Source organism: Argiope bruennichi, chromosome 6 (assembly GCF_947563725.1).
Source record: "Argiope bruennichi chromosome 6, qqArgBrue1.1, whole genome shotgun sequence".
In the NCBI taxonomy this organism is placed as follows: Eukaryota; Metazoa; Arthropoda; class Arachnida; order Araneae; family Araneidae; genus Argiope; species Argiope bruennichi.
In genome coordinates this window covers 81,973,652-81,988,596 of record NC_079156.1, presented here as the reverse complement: position 1 = coordinate 81,988,596, position 14,945 = coordinate 81,973,652, and the positions used below count along the sequence as shown (strand labels likewise).

The 14,945-nt window shown below is 29.9% G+C and overlaps 1 protein-coding gene across 1 annotated transcript in view; it reads left to right on the top strand.

Moving 5' to 3' along the window:
• LOC129972146 (protein spaetzle 4-like) overlaps nucleotides 1-14,666 on the top strand; it is a 53,094-nt gene extending 38,428 nt beyond the window's left edge. Inside the window, exons 2-5 of the mRNA XM_056086161.1 lie at nucleotides 3,133-3,257; nucleotides 4,061-4,951; nucleotides 9,476-9,598; nucleotides 13,030-14,666. Of these exons, the coding sequence (XP_055942136.1) occupies nucleotides 3,133-3,257; nucleotides 4,061-4,951; nucleotides 9,476-9,598; nucleotides 13,030-13,237 (1,347 nt within the window). The 3' untranslated portion in view covers nucleotides 13,238-14,666. The remainder of the gene's footprint in view (nucleotides 1-3,132; nucleotides 3,258-4,060; nucleotides 4,952-9,475; nucleotides 9,599-13,029) is intronic.
• The last annotated feature ends 279 nt before the right edge of the window (nucleotides 14,667-14,945 follow it).

The window sequence follows — 14,945 nt, the reverse complement described above, 5'->3', positions numbered from 1 at the left end:
CTTTGCTATTGTCGCATCTTCTAACAATAATATTATCTTTTATCCGTTTAACGTACTGGAATTCAATTTTTAACTTTGTTTCATTTTGATTGTACTGTCGAATACTTGTTCTTAATGTTCGAATTCTTTTTTTTTGTCTGTAAATAGCCATTGTCAAAGAAATAACTCAAAATGTTAACTTAAAGTCCTCTTAGTATTTTTTTTTTTTTTTTTTTTTTTGTTCTCTATGTATAAACTCCTTGTGTGCCAACAAGTATACCACAAGGCTTACAGATGTAAGTCAGTACGCAATTGACAGTAAAATAAATTTCAAATATAAGGTCGCAGGCACAAATGCAAAAAAGAAGGAAGAAAAAATAGGGGAAAACAAGTAGATACACAAACAAAAGCAAAAATGAAACAAAATTGCTCACATAGTAACAGAAACATACAGTAAATGATATAAAACAATTGAATAAGCATGATCAAATAAAATATACAAAATACAAATACAAAAGTATATATGCAAATATATGTAGGCAAACACACTAAATTAAAATTTAAATCATACGGGGAAAAATACTGTTAATATATTTACAAAAGGAAATGAAAGAGGATTTACACTGTACAAAGGCAGATAAATGAGGAGGCCAAACTATATTGTTCTTTTGAAGGCAGTTCTTGAGTTTACGTCTTTCCGGAATAAACTTGGTGCATTCAAATATCAGATGCTTGACATCCTGGACTGCACCACTGTAGCACGAACATCTATCAGTATGCGACAAATTGAATCGTTTTAAATATGCTTTAAAGTTTCCATGCCCAGTCAGAAACTGGATAAGCTTAAAATTTGACTCAAAGTAGTTAGCCTTTAGGCGTCTCTGTATGGATGGAATAAATTCCTTAGTGAGCTGCGCATTAGTCGATGCTTGATATAAAGAATTCCATTCAGATATAACTTTATCTTTAAAGACATTCCTTAAATAAGATTTTGGAATGCTCATAGGAATGGAATTAGCTAGTTTTGTCGCCTCTTTGGCAAGCCAGTCGGCGCGTTCATTGCCATAGATTCCTGTATGACCTCTAACAAACGAAAAGGAAACTTGCACACCTCTGCCTTGGAGAAAACTCAGGTTGGATTGTGTTTTAACAATTATTTGGTTTAGGGAATCGATGTTATTTAAGGCATGTAAAGATGAAAGGGAGTTGCTGCAAGTTAAGAATTTTGATGAAAGGTTTTCACTGTCACAAATCCAAGAAACTGCTTGGGCTATGCAAAGCAATTCAGCCTGAAAAACACTGCATTCATCTCTTATTCTGAATTGATGAGTTTCAGTTTCAATATAATCTTGGAAAACAACAAATACAAGCCCAACCTTATTGTTAATTTTACTACCATCTGTAAAACAGACAACAGGAAAGTTGTCTTCGATATTATTATGATAACTAATTAAATTAAGAGGGAATCTTTCAGCAGGATGGGGAAGCTCAGAAATTTGAAGGAAATCATCTAGACTCTTATGTGCCAGGTTCTTCGCTGCGTTCTTGAATTCATTACTATGGTTTTTAAAGATGTCAATAGGTGGAAAGCCGGAGATAGAAAATACAGCTTCATAAGATATCGTTCGATACCCAGAAATAACTCGTAGCAGTATTCTCCTTTGAATTTCTCCTCTTAGTATTATTAGACATTTTTCAGTAAACAATACACATAAGGTTTTCGGAATAGAATAGTTGAATTGAATGAAGAGAAAATCTAGCAGAAACTGTGTTTGAAAATTTAAATGATAATTTATTACCGTGAAGTGATAAGTTGCTTGATTAAATTAATTAGACATAAAATATTTGAATGAATTAAAATGTTTTATCTCATAAATCATTAATATATTTTGTCAAAATATTAATAAATCGTTAGTCACATTTTTTTTTTTTTTTTTTGCAAATTATATTTATAAACTCTTATTAAGGCTGATAACTGTTTTTTTTAACTATTGTCTTAGACGAATATTTTCAAAGCTTTTCTCCTATCTCATTACAATTTTTATTTACTTTTTTTTAAAAAAAATATTCAAACAGTTTTGTTTATTATTTTACGAAACACAATTTGTGAATTACAAAATAAAGTGCTAGGAGAAATACAAGAAGAAACAATATGCACGTAAAATTAATATGTTTTATCAAATGCAACAGTTGTTATGGCGGCGGTAGGCCTAATTCTGGCGGTATGCCTGCAAGTAATAAATTAGTCGATGGTGAACAATTCGAGAATAATGGACTTTAATGGAATGAATTTATTACAATTAACCTCCATATTAATTATAAAAATAAATTTATTACTATTAACATCCATAATAAAGGATCAGCAGTTACAATGAAGGTAAAAGCACATCTACTTTGTATAAGATCGGTAAAGTGAAGAATTTTAACAGGATATAGAAGGCGACTCTATACTTTGCAACAGGAAGTGGCAGGTAGTACAAACAACAGTTTTGTTTGTTTTATAAAGTAGTGTTTCTTTTCAAATTGTAACAAATAATCGTGCAAAGGAAATTTTAAATTTTAGATATTTTCACTATTTTCTTAGAAACTGAAATACATTTAATAATACTCAAAACATCAATCAATTATTGTATCTTAAGTTTTATTCAAAGCTTCATGGGATTATTGCTCATATTCTCTAGTTTTTTGAAATAATGTCTGAGCTAACATTTCCTTTCTGATTTGAAATGTGAAATAATAATGATTATCCGATAATTAAATGATATTATTATAAAATGATGATAAAATGATTCCGTGCGATATGAGTACTTCAAAAGTAAGTTCTGAAATGAAATTTCATAAAATTGTACTGAACATTAGTTGGCTAATCACTTATTTAAGAAGGAAATGAATGTTTTAATATATATTTAGCACTTAAGTATTCATTAAAGAGTGGAATTTCTCTTCCAGAATATATTTATAATTTCTGAAGACTATAAAAATTAGAAGAAAATGATTATTAAAACTAATTTCTCAATTTACATATCATCACAATTCTAATAATCTTAAAGAGAAAATTCTTGTGAAACATTGTACATGAGATATGTAAAATTTTACTTTATATACAAGTCATTTAAAAAATATTCCAATATTCAATGATTTAATCATTTCTAGGTACTGCTGGGTACAGCTCAAGGGCAGAGTTGTGGACCCCGTGTCAGTGCTCGTCTATTAGCTGAAATTCCGTGCGATATGAGTAAATCGAGTTACTGCAGTGCTCCTGGAAGTGCATATCCATGGTAAGAACTGTAATTAGTTCAAACTTTATGGAAATTAATTTAAAGATTAAACGTACAGATTTTTTTCTGTTCAATCAAAAATCGCAGATTGTATTTGCAATCCTTACAATCTAAATCTACAAACAATTTTAGATTAATAAATTTCCTAAAAAGAAAACCATCGAATTGTTTGATACGAGAATTTAGACAACTAAACGAACAAGAAAACAACCGAAATCTAATAATTTCAAAGTCCTTTGTTCTGTGATATAAATACAAATAATAATTCTTTTAATCGAATTTATATTCTCTTTGTATTTATTTATCTATACTTGAATTATCGAGTTACTACAGCGCTCGTGGAAGCGCAAATACATGGTAAGAACTTTAATTAGTTCAAACTTAATGTTAATTTAAAGAAATTAAAAATTCCCCACACAAAATTTTTTTAAAATCAAAATTCGCATATTATATCTGCAGTAGATATAATCTAAATGTATAATCAACTTGGAAGAACATCTAAACAACTAAGAAGAAAACCATCAACCTGTTCGTTTACGAAAATTTAGATTACAACGAACAAAAAGAAGAAAAAAAACCGAAATCTAGTAATCTCAGATTCCTATTTTCTGTGGTATAAATTCAAATAATAATTCTTTGATTCAGATTTCTTTTCTCTTTGTATTTATTTATCGATACCAGATCATTCTATTCATGTAAATACAAAAAAGAAATCATTATTCAATTATTTCCAACTTTCAATTTTAATAGTTCCCGTAATTTCCATTATAGATGATTTTTTATCGTAACTGTTCTCTTTTCAGGAGTTCAGTGAAACGCTACATCAACGATAATCAAGGACTTGTTCGTCGCATGTATGGCGATGAAAAACACAGCTCCGTTCTACTCAACGAAATCGACGGTTTCAAACAACGGTTTGACATGCTGCGAAATACGTACGACGGCTTCCGTAGCAGAACAGTGTATGGTCGTTCCGCAAGAGGCCACAAAACAAATCGTCGTCAACCAAGACCCCAGATCTTCCCAGACGATCTCGAATTACGACAAGAAGTCAGCAGTGCCATTCCAGAAGAACCTGCAACTATATTCCGAGTCGTCACAGAAACATCCATCAAAGTTGGTGAGGCCATCACCAAATCTATGTCAACCCAAGAAACCACTGTGTCCTACGAGCAAGCATCAGAATTCGACAGCTACACCACATCTTTCCCAACTACAAGAGAACCAACAACTCAGACCACAACAGAAGACACCGTGGCTACAACCACCGCATCTGAAACCACCCAGTATCCCACCACACCACCAACAACAGAGACGGTACCTAATACAGAAACGAATGCACCAACCACCACCACGTCTGAAGCCACGACGTTCCAAACCTCAACTCACGTCAAAGAAGACATTCCATTAGCTATGCAGCGTGTCGGTTACGAAGAGTTCGACGATGAATACGAATATGAACCTAGACGCAAAGTGGATCCATCTGTTATGCAGAACAGCGTGGAGGAGAAAATAAGGTACAAAGAAGAATTCGAATCGGACGTCAAGAGAACAGATCCTTTCAAAGCTGCAGCCGCCAGACCACCAATCGATGAACTTATTGCAGAAGAGTCGGTGGAGGAAGTTCGTGAAGAGAATACAGCTGCCACTGAAGAAGCGGAAGACACCACTGAAGAAGTGCCTAGACGAGGAATGTAAGTTGGAAAAATAATTTTCTTTAATATATGAGGTTTATACCTCCTTTTCTTGTTATATATGAGATATAGATTTTTGCTTCTAATGAGATATAAGATTTACGCATTTTTATCACCAGTTATTAATTAGATATATTAATTATAAATATATAATGTTATAATATTATATTATAACATATTAGAGTTCGAGCATTCATTTCATATTGGTTGTAAGATTGAATATTTTGGTTCCATTTCTTTTCAAGTATGAGATATAGATTCCTGTTTCTATTCAGATATAAGATTTATGCATTTTTATCACCAGCTATGAATTATATTTATTAATTCTAAATAAGCGTAATTATTTATTAGAATGATTATATATAATATTATATTCTAACATATTAGGGTTTGAAGATTTATTTCAAATTAATGCATGTCAATGCACAATATTTTTGTTCCATTTCTAGTTATGTATAATGTATAGATTTTTTATTCTAATGAGATATAAGATTTATGCATTTTTATCACCAGCTATGAATTATATTTATTAATTATAAATAAACATAATTATTTATTAGAATGAATATATATATAATATTTTATTCTAACATATTAGAGTTTGAGCATTTATTTCAAATTAGTTGCAAGATTTGAATATTTTTGATACATTTCTAGTTATATATGAAGTATAGATTTTTGTTTTTTAATGAGATATAAGATTTGTGAATTTTATCACCAGTTATGAATTAGATTTATTAATTCTAAATAAGCGTAATTATTTATTAGAATGGTTATATATAATAATTTATTCTAACATATTAGAGTTAAAGCATTTTTTTCAAATTAGTTGTAAGATTTAAATGTTTTTCATCCATTTCTAGTTATATATGAGATATAGAATTTTGCTTCTAATGAGATATAAGATGTCTGCATTTTTATCGTCATTTATGAATTAGATTTATTAATTCTAAAAAAAATTTGTTTATTTATAAGAGTGATTATATATGATATTTTATTTCTGATAACATGTTAGAGTATGAGCATTTATTTCAAATTAATTATAAGCTGCGAATATTTTTGAATTTCATTAGCAGTTTAAATTATTTTCATTAGATATTAAATTATTTAGTTTTACACTCATGTATAAAATTTCGCTTTGTACTAGAAAAAAATTTTAGATGGCTCAGATTAATAAAGAAATTAATAAAGATATTAATTAGAAAATATATTAATAGATGGAAAATAATTAGCGGAACAGTTTGACTAGAAACTGACTAGACAATGACTTTGACTAGAAATTGACTAGGCTATGATTTTGACTAGAAATTGACTAGGCTATGACTTTAACTAGAAATTGACTAGATATGTTGTACTAGATAAATTAAGGCCCATTGAAATGGAAACTAAAATACAGTACAATTAGTTCAATAGATTTTAATCCTTTAATCCTATAGATAAAGCTTTTTATTGTTTTTATCAAATTGTACATTTTAGTTGCAAAAAATGCACTATTATTCCGATTCTTTTGACCAGGTGTAGGCAGACTTTTACAGGGTATGGGCTATTTCTAATTTTTACAAGGTATTGTCGTCCACTCAGTGGCGAGGTGTGATGAGCTTGTGGCGAATGTGATGAGCGAGGATAGAACCTGGGAACTTGTGGTTCGCAATCCAGTAACATGACCATGATACAAAAGCAATTGCTCGTGCAGCGTATTTGTTAACTGGCTTATAAGCTATTCACCACAAGCTAAGAAAAGAGTCTACTATATTTGTTATAACATAAATACGGAATACATAACTATAAACATAATAATAATGACCACTAATATAATAATATCAAATAGTGCATTTAATAACAAACAATTCAAAATAGATTACAAAATAAATCATTTTATCTAAATCTCGCTCTCACAGGTATAGTTAAAAGAAGACTTAATCTGCATACAGTCCGCCAATCTTGAATGTCTCGGTATATAATTACTAACTGCTAATCTTGCACTGGATTTTAAGTGGAGTGTTCACTGTGAGACGGGAACGATATGTTGTCTTAATTATATTCATCGCTGAAAATACAAATTCACACAGGTAGGGTAATCAAAAGAATGATGTTAAATTATATGCAACTTTTTTTTAAATTAGGATACTTTACTTCTTCCATTAGATTCCAAAAGTTATTCTTAGGTTCTGAACTACATTCTTTTAAAATTGTATCATTTTAAGGGAGAAAAACAAGTCTTAATATAAGCGGTCATTCCAAAATGTCATGGTGGTCCACCAGTCAATTGCGATCGACTTAATGCCCACCCCCTGCTTTTAAACTGATGTATAGAAATAAAAATGATTAAATTTAACTAAGTAAAAATGTAAAAATAAGCAATTCTGAAATTAATTTTTCATTTTATGTGATATTTACATTTAAAACATTTTGTTTCAATTATTCAACATAAAAGAAAACATTTTGAATATTATATCTTATAGAATATAGCAATCGAAGAAATATAATTTAAGAATGCCATCATATCTTAAAAACTCAAATATTATCTAGCTCAAAAGGAAATTTCAAATATAGCGAAGAATTTGCCAAGCAGATGATCCGCTCAAAACCTATCAAGCTAACTTTTGAATGGGCTGTTGGCCCTTTTTCCATAAAAGTCATCTCATGAATTGAATATGCGCATCTGTACAATAGAATTTCCCAAATCGGAAAAAGGAATGAATATATGAAAAATTTAATTTATCTCCGCTGTTAGGTACTAGATTTCTATAGTAATATGAACAGAAAAATAAAAAAAAATACTTTATAGAATAATATCTGACCTAGTCTTTTTTTTGAAAAAATAATTCTAAGAATGACCTAAAACAATCATTAAATTTTCAAAACCAGAGGACCGAAAAATAGCTGAATGTACTTTAAAGCGGTTTTAGTAAATATATAGAATATTTCTTTTATTTCTATTGATTAATATTTTCCATTATTTTGAGAAAAAATCTACCAAAAAAGCATTCATTTCTTAAGAAAATTAATTAATTTTAAGAATAATATCCAGGCGTTGTGGTATTGTTTTCCTTCTAAGATTTATTTTTATTTTTACCAGGTTAGTATCCTAAAGATGGATTTACACTCAGCCAATTGTAAGACGGCCAGTAGGTAGCGAATGCACAGAAATGGACTGATTTATGTTTGCCACAATATCATAAGATAAATTCAGGCATTCCGTGCTTGGCTATAAATTGCCGTTTTGGCGTCCCTAAATATTTCTTTTTCGATGCGTATCGTACTAAAATGGTAGATATTTACACAAAAAACATGATAAAATAAAAAAAAAATTCAACATTCCTAAATTTGGAAAACTACAGAAAAAAAAATGGCAAATGACTAGTATCAGAAAAAACAATGAGCTAAAAATGTCGGAATTAATCTACAATAAGTGATCCATTTTTTTCATGCAAAAAAAAAAAAAAAAAATCAACTTATTCATGTTCAGTAAGAAAAAAAATACAATACAGTAGCATGTTGTTGTCCTGTTGGGACAATTACTTGCCATCGACCGTACATCATATTTAAGCCTTTCTACGCATGCGCTGCCTACTGGCCGCCTTACAGATAGCTAAATTATTTTAGTTTAGTTATATTAACGTCCCGTTGTAAAGCAACACTAGGGTTATTTTTCGACTGACCTCGTAATTTTGAACCTCGGTCAGATGACGAGGACGTCATCTGAGCTGGCACCCCCCTCCCCACACCACATTACCGGGAGGATGTTTGGCCCTGACGGATTTAACGTACACGACAGTTCTTCGGTGGAATCGAGTCTCGAACCTGAAACCCTATGGCTCAGAAGCCAAGACCTTGCCACCAGGCCACCGTGGTCTTACAAATGGCTGACTGTAAACCCGGCATAATAAAATATATGTTTTTCTTTTTTGAAAAAATATTTTTTTAAAATAAATCTACGTCACTATGCACTTTTGCTATTATTTCAAATACTTTTCATAAATAAATAGGCAAACATTATCTTTAATTTAATTTAGTGTAGAAAAATTGAATATTAAGTTTTAAAGACAGTCGAGAGCTAATTGAATAGGAGCTTCTTAATATTGAACCATGGTCAGATGAAAAGGATGACTCCTAAACTATCAAGTCTCTCAGCAAATTTTCATAAATTTCAGTGGGTGGGTCATTTACTCTTTACAATGGGAGAGAGAAGTAAATTCAGCCGATTAGTAACATGGGGTGAAAAAAACTAATTATTTTGTAATATGAAAGTTTAAGATGATCTTACAAAAGAGAGTAAAAAGTTTTCTAGGTTGAGATTCATGTCCATACTAAAAAATAGTTTAGATTCTAAAGATACATACTGAAATAAAAAAAAGGTTTATTTTAAGTAAAAAAGCATCTGTACTTTTTATAAAACTTCTTTCCTTATAATAGACATAAGTTATGTTGCATCACCAACAAAGCATCAAGACACTTGGTTGGTGATATATACAAAAGGAAGTTTTGCTTAAAAATTTTAATATTATATCTTTTCTTTTTCAGAAATGCGTGCCCCGTGAAGAATGAAGTAATAGCTCCTTACTGGGCCAATAACACACGAGGTGAAACGCTGGCACTTTTGAACGTTCATCCATTTGAACAATACGTTCATTTCGAAAAATGCGCGTAAGTATCGTTTTTTACAACCATTTAATTGTTGCCAGTTTGCTTTTTCTAATTGTATCGTTTCATTTAATTTGTTAAGTTTACTTAAGAATTCGGTGTAGTAGATCTTCCCCGTGATATGGGCGTTCCAGGTTCGAGTCCCGCTTTGGGCATGGTTGTTCTTCTTCTGTGTTCTATCTGTGAGGTATGTGAATGTGCCCCCTTGCCCTGTGTGGAAGCGAATGTGACGCATGAAGTAGCTAAGTCGTACTCTTGGCCCTAATTGGCCCTACTGCAAAAACAAGAGACGATCACTCGACTTTAATCGCTGACAAATAACTGTCAGCGGGCTTGTCAAGTGCCATAAGTCACAACAACATATGAATTCAGTTTTAATCATTTTAAAATCAATTGAAATGACTGTTTAATTTCCACAATAGTCATTTACATGAAATCCATATTTTTGTTTTATAGTAAAGCGAATCATTAGCTGTTACTGTATGTTAATTCTGAACTTCATCTGAGTTCTCGATATATTAAATAAGTTAAACTCTCTCAGTGTTCGCTCTTGGAATGAATATGAATTCCTAAAAAACAAAATCCTTTAGTTCCCTTAAAAACAAATCCTTTAATTGGTGCAATTCAATTTTAACGGGACTAAAAAGCGGCAAGAAAAAATTTCACCAAATTATTAAAATATACTCAAGTATCAAGTTATATAATCACATGCTATATAGTTTGACGATTAAAATCGCCAAACTGGCGAATTTTTTTCCTTGGCTCTTTTCGATCGCCGTTATAACCGACAAGTACCGTTTAATTTAAAACGTTCTTCGAAATTTCAATCGTTAATACAACATAAGAAATATATTAATACCAAATGTCCCAACAGCGCAAATGGATCAATATGATTGATGTACACCTTTTTTTGTATTTTTTTTTTCAAAAATAAGTCGTGAATACAAAATAAAAGAAACAATAATCTATTCGTTTTCCAAATTATTAAAATCTTGCAAATTATTCAGACGACAAATCAATAAATTTTTGTAATCCATTAAATTTTTGAAATTTATTAAGTAATTAATTATTATGAAATTTATCAGAAGAAACATTTATTATGATACATCAACAAATTCTTAAGTATTTAAATTTCAAAAAACAATGGGAGGCAAGCGATAGCAATAAAATAATTGTGTTCGATATATTATATATACTAGCCGCCTTTGGCGACCAGCCGCTTCGCCAATCTTAATGTTCGTTTAAATTTTAATAATTAAATAGGTTGAACAGGAGTTTAACCCCCTTCTTCGCCAAGTTGCGATAACGCGCCAAAGCTGGCAATCTTTATTATGCAATATAAGTGAACATCTGCTCCTTTGCTTTTGAACATTCCGCAAGACCGTTGTTGGCAATTTTTAAAAATTCCGCCAAGCAGGGGGTTAAACTCCAGTCGTACCATTAAATATTTTACGCAATTCCAACTTTAATAGATTCTTCAGCAAAATATTTTAAAACTTCAAATTTTGATAGTCATATAATTCACTCATAATATTATAAGGGCCTTCAGTCATGGCCTGATATGTATCTCTCTCATTTTCTGTTACCCCTCGTAGAAATTATGCTTTAAATTAAAGTGTAAATGATTAATCTGCAATTAATATAATAATATTTTTTACTGAAACAAAGCATTTTTTTAATACTATGATTACTGATAATAGAGTCACTGAGCGTTTAAACTTTATGGGCACTAAAGAATATCTTTCTTAATTTATGTAATATCTCAAGAATTTGTAAACAAAAATTTCTCAGATTCATCATGAACAGATCGATTCATTGACAATGTTTAATTTGAAATCCATCAAACACTAACAAAATAAACCGAATCATTTAAAATAATCGGTCGAAAAAAAGGTTAAAAAAACTACTTAAAAAACGACGTACTTAAAACTATGAGCATATACAAATATATATATATAACTAACATAAATACAATTTAATTACAAAAGCATGCAATTAACCTAAAAATAATTTAAATCATTGAAAACAGGTTAAAAAAAACTACTTAAAAAACGATGTACTTAAAACTATAAGCATATACAAAAAATATATAAAACATAAATACAATTTACTTACAAAAGCATGGAACTAACCTAAAAATAATTTAAATCATCCGTTGGTTGTCATGTCAACAGTCAGAAAACAATGCGCATGCGTGAATTTTCTTCGTCAGTTACGTTAACGCAAATGCGTGAATTTTTCTACGTCAGTTGGGGTAACGCTATGCAGATTATACATTTTTAATTTCCTTTATTCTGTGTTATTTTAATTCAAAAGTACTTCAGAATGAATCTGAAACATGGATTAATTAACAATGTTTAATTTTAACTGCATAAAACATTAAGAAAATAAACAGAATCGTTTGAAATAATCCGCCGAAAAATGTTAACCCTAGCCTCAATTCTGTTGGGAGAAAAAAATGACTGAAGCGTTACTCATTTGGCGATGGGGAAAATGGGAGATTTTTTTGGCGGGAAAGTTAGTTTTTAACTAATAATTAAAATTCTAATTAAAATTTCTAAAAAAGGGACCCCAGGTGCACATTCCCGACCTCTAAGGTATACATGTACCAAATTTGATAGCCTGTATGTCAAATGACCTGGCCTGTAGAGCGCCAACACACACACACACACACATTGAGCTTTATTATAAGTATTGATTAATATCAATAAAAATCTTATCGATAATCGATATATCTTAATATCGTGAATACAAATGGAAAGAATCGATAATTAAGCCATTTCGCAAATTATTAAAATCTTACAAATTGATCAAACGACAGGTCGATAAATTTTTGTTATCCATTAAATTTTTGAATTCTGTTAAGGAATTTATTATTATGAAATTTATCAGCAGAAATATTTATCATGATACATGAAGAAAATATTCTTAAATATTTAAAATAAAAAAAACAGTGAGGAACAAGCGGCGGCAATAAAATAATTGTGTTCGATATAAATATAATATCTTTATACCGTGAATATGAATTGAAAGAAACGATAATTTAATCGTTTTGCAAATTGTTAAAATCTTTCAAATTGATCAGACGATAAATCAATGAATTTCTTTAATCCATTAATTATTTAAAAAATACTAAGAAATTATAAAATTTATCTGAAGAAATATTTATCGTGATACATGAACAAAATCATCCTAAATATTTAAATTTTAAAAAAAGCAATGAAAAACAAGCAATAGCAATAAAATAAATCGGTTCGATATATCTTAATATCGATGAAACTAGGCGCAAATCTTCACTTAGATTTGCTCTATTGTCAATTTAACTATGATTGTTAGATTCCTTATTTAATTAGGAGTATATAAAAATAAATATCATTCTTTTTCCTCGAAATCCTTTCATGAAATAAAATTTTATATTTAACTACTTTTTTTAGGTTTGAGAATCACCAGATGCTTTGCAGAGAAGGTTGCAGGTGCGAACAGCAATATCGCTTGCATCGGCTGCTTGCCTTTGATCCAAAAAATGAATGCCGAGGAATTTTCTCCGATTGGTTCCGCTTTCCTTCTTGCTGTGTGTGTATTTGCTACGACTTAACGCCAGACATGCCACGATCCAGGAGAAAAGGAAGGATAGAACGTTAATCGCAACCAGTTTTCATTCCAGATTTCAAAGAAAATAAAATAGCAACACTCTTGGGCCTCAATCACAAATTTCTAAGAATTTTTCGCTTTACAATTCTTGACAAACCAGGTCTAGGAGACCAATGAGATTTCATTAGAGATTTTTAAGAGAACTGTGTCCTGTGAAATCTTAACCATCATTAGAAAAGATTTTTATCATAAATATTTAGTAAAGATTGTGACAATTCTGGATTAGAATCGCATGAGGATTCCCATTTCAGATTTCTGTGTGAATTATGATGTGACAAACCTAAATTAAAAAGATTTTTAAGTACACGTCTAAATACTATTAGATTGATATTATAAGATTCTACTAAATATTTCTGCAATCGCCTGTATATTAACAAACTTTATTACGAATCGCAAGATCCCATTTTAAATTTTTTTAATATGAAATCTTTCCCAGGCAAGTCTAAATTAATTACGAAATTTTTTTACAGACTAGATTGTGATAAATCCACAATTTTATATCATTAGAAAAAGCCTTAAATTTCTAAAAGTACTTCATATTTTAAACTATTTAAAAACCATAAAATCCTTTTTGAATTTCTTTGAAAATTAAAGTTTAGCAAACTTTTTAAAATTACAAGATTCCACCTCAGTATTTTATTATAAATCTTAAACCGGTTAGTCAAATAAGATCTAAATTACAACAGAATATATTAATATTTCTGAAATCATTTAATTGTGACAAGCCTGGACTAAGACTGAACCATAAATGCAAAAGATTACAAAACTGATTTCTACTTGAAAATGAGTCTAAACAATCTATCTTTGGATCTTCATAAATCTAAATCAAGATTGGAACTTTTACTTTTACTAGATGTCTTACCAAACATCCCAAGGTCTTTATTTTGGACACCTATCAAAAGATCCTTGACAGAATCTATCCAGGAGAATCTTAATATTCCTTGGTGTTGACACAACCACATCTTGAAGTTTATTTGGATAGTAAATGTCAAGGGAATGTATGAAGTCGGAATGATTAAGCTGGTGAAATGAAGTGGTAGAATGTTCTATTTGAGCAGATATAAAATGAATATTTGAGATATGAAAGATATGAAATGAATATTTGAGATAAGAAATCATGTGTTTATGTTGAAGACTATCTTTTCTTGTGGATTATTAATGGTGGTTATTTGAGCCATTTTGTTGACAAGATGGCATCTTATGGCTGATTTTTATAGCATCCTTGTATCTAAGTGAAGAAATTATAATGGACAATTATTCCACAGAAGAATACAGGATATCATACAGCCCTAAATAAATATTAATTGCATCATATTGTTTTAGATATTAAGCATGTCCAAGGAAATGAAGTTCTGCAATCACTATATTTATTTAGGGCCATTAATTTATTTATTTCAATCTATTATTATTCTATGTCAGATTATTTATTTCATTGCATTTTTGTGTAAGATTATTTGTAAAATAAAATTATAAACGAAAGAATTTGAGTTTATTTTTGATTTCGACTGAATTTACTTCCAAATTTATTCACAACATTAAATATAAATTCTTTACTTTAAAAAGATTCTAATTAATTTTCTATGGATTATTTTTTTTAAAAATCACTGTTTTTGAATTAAATGCATTAATATATTTTTACTGCCATATCATACTTATGTTAAATTAAGATTTGAGTTTAAAGACAACACCAACGCCATCT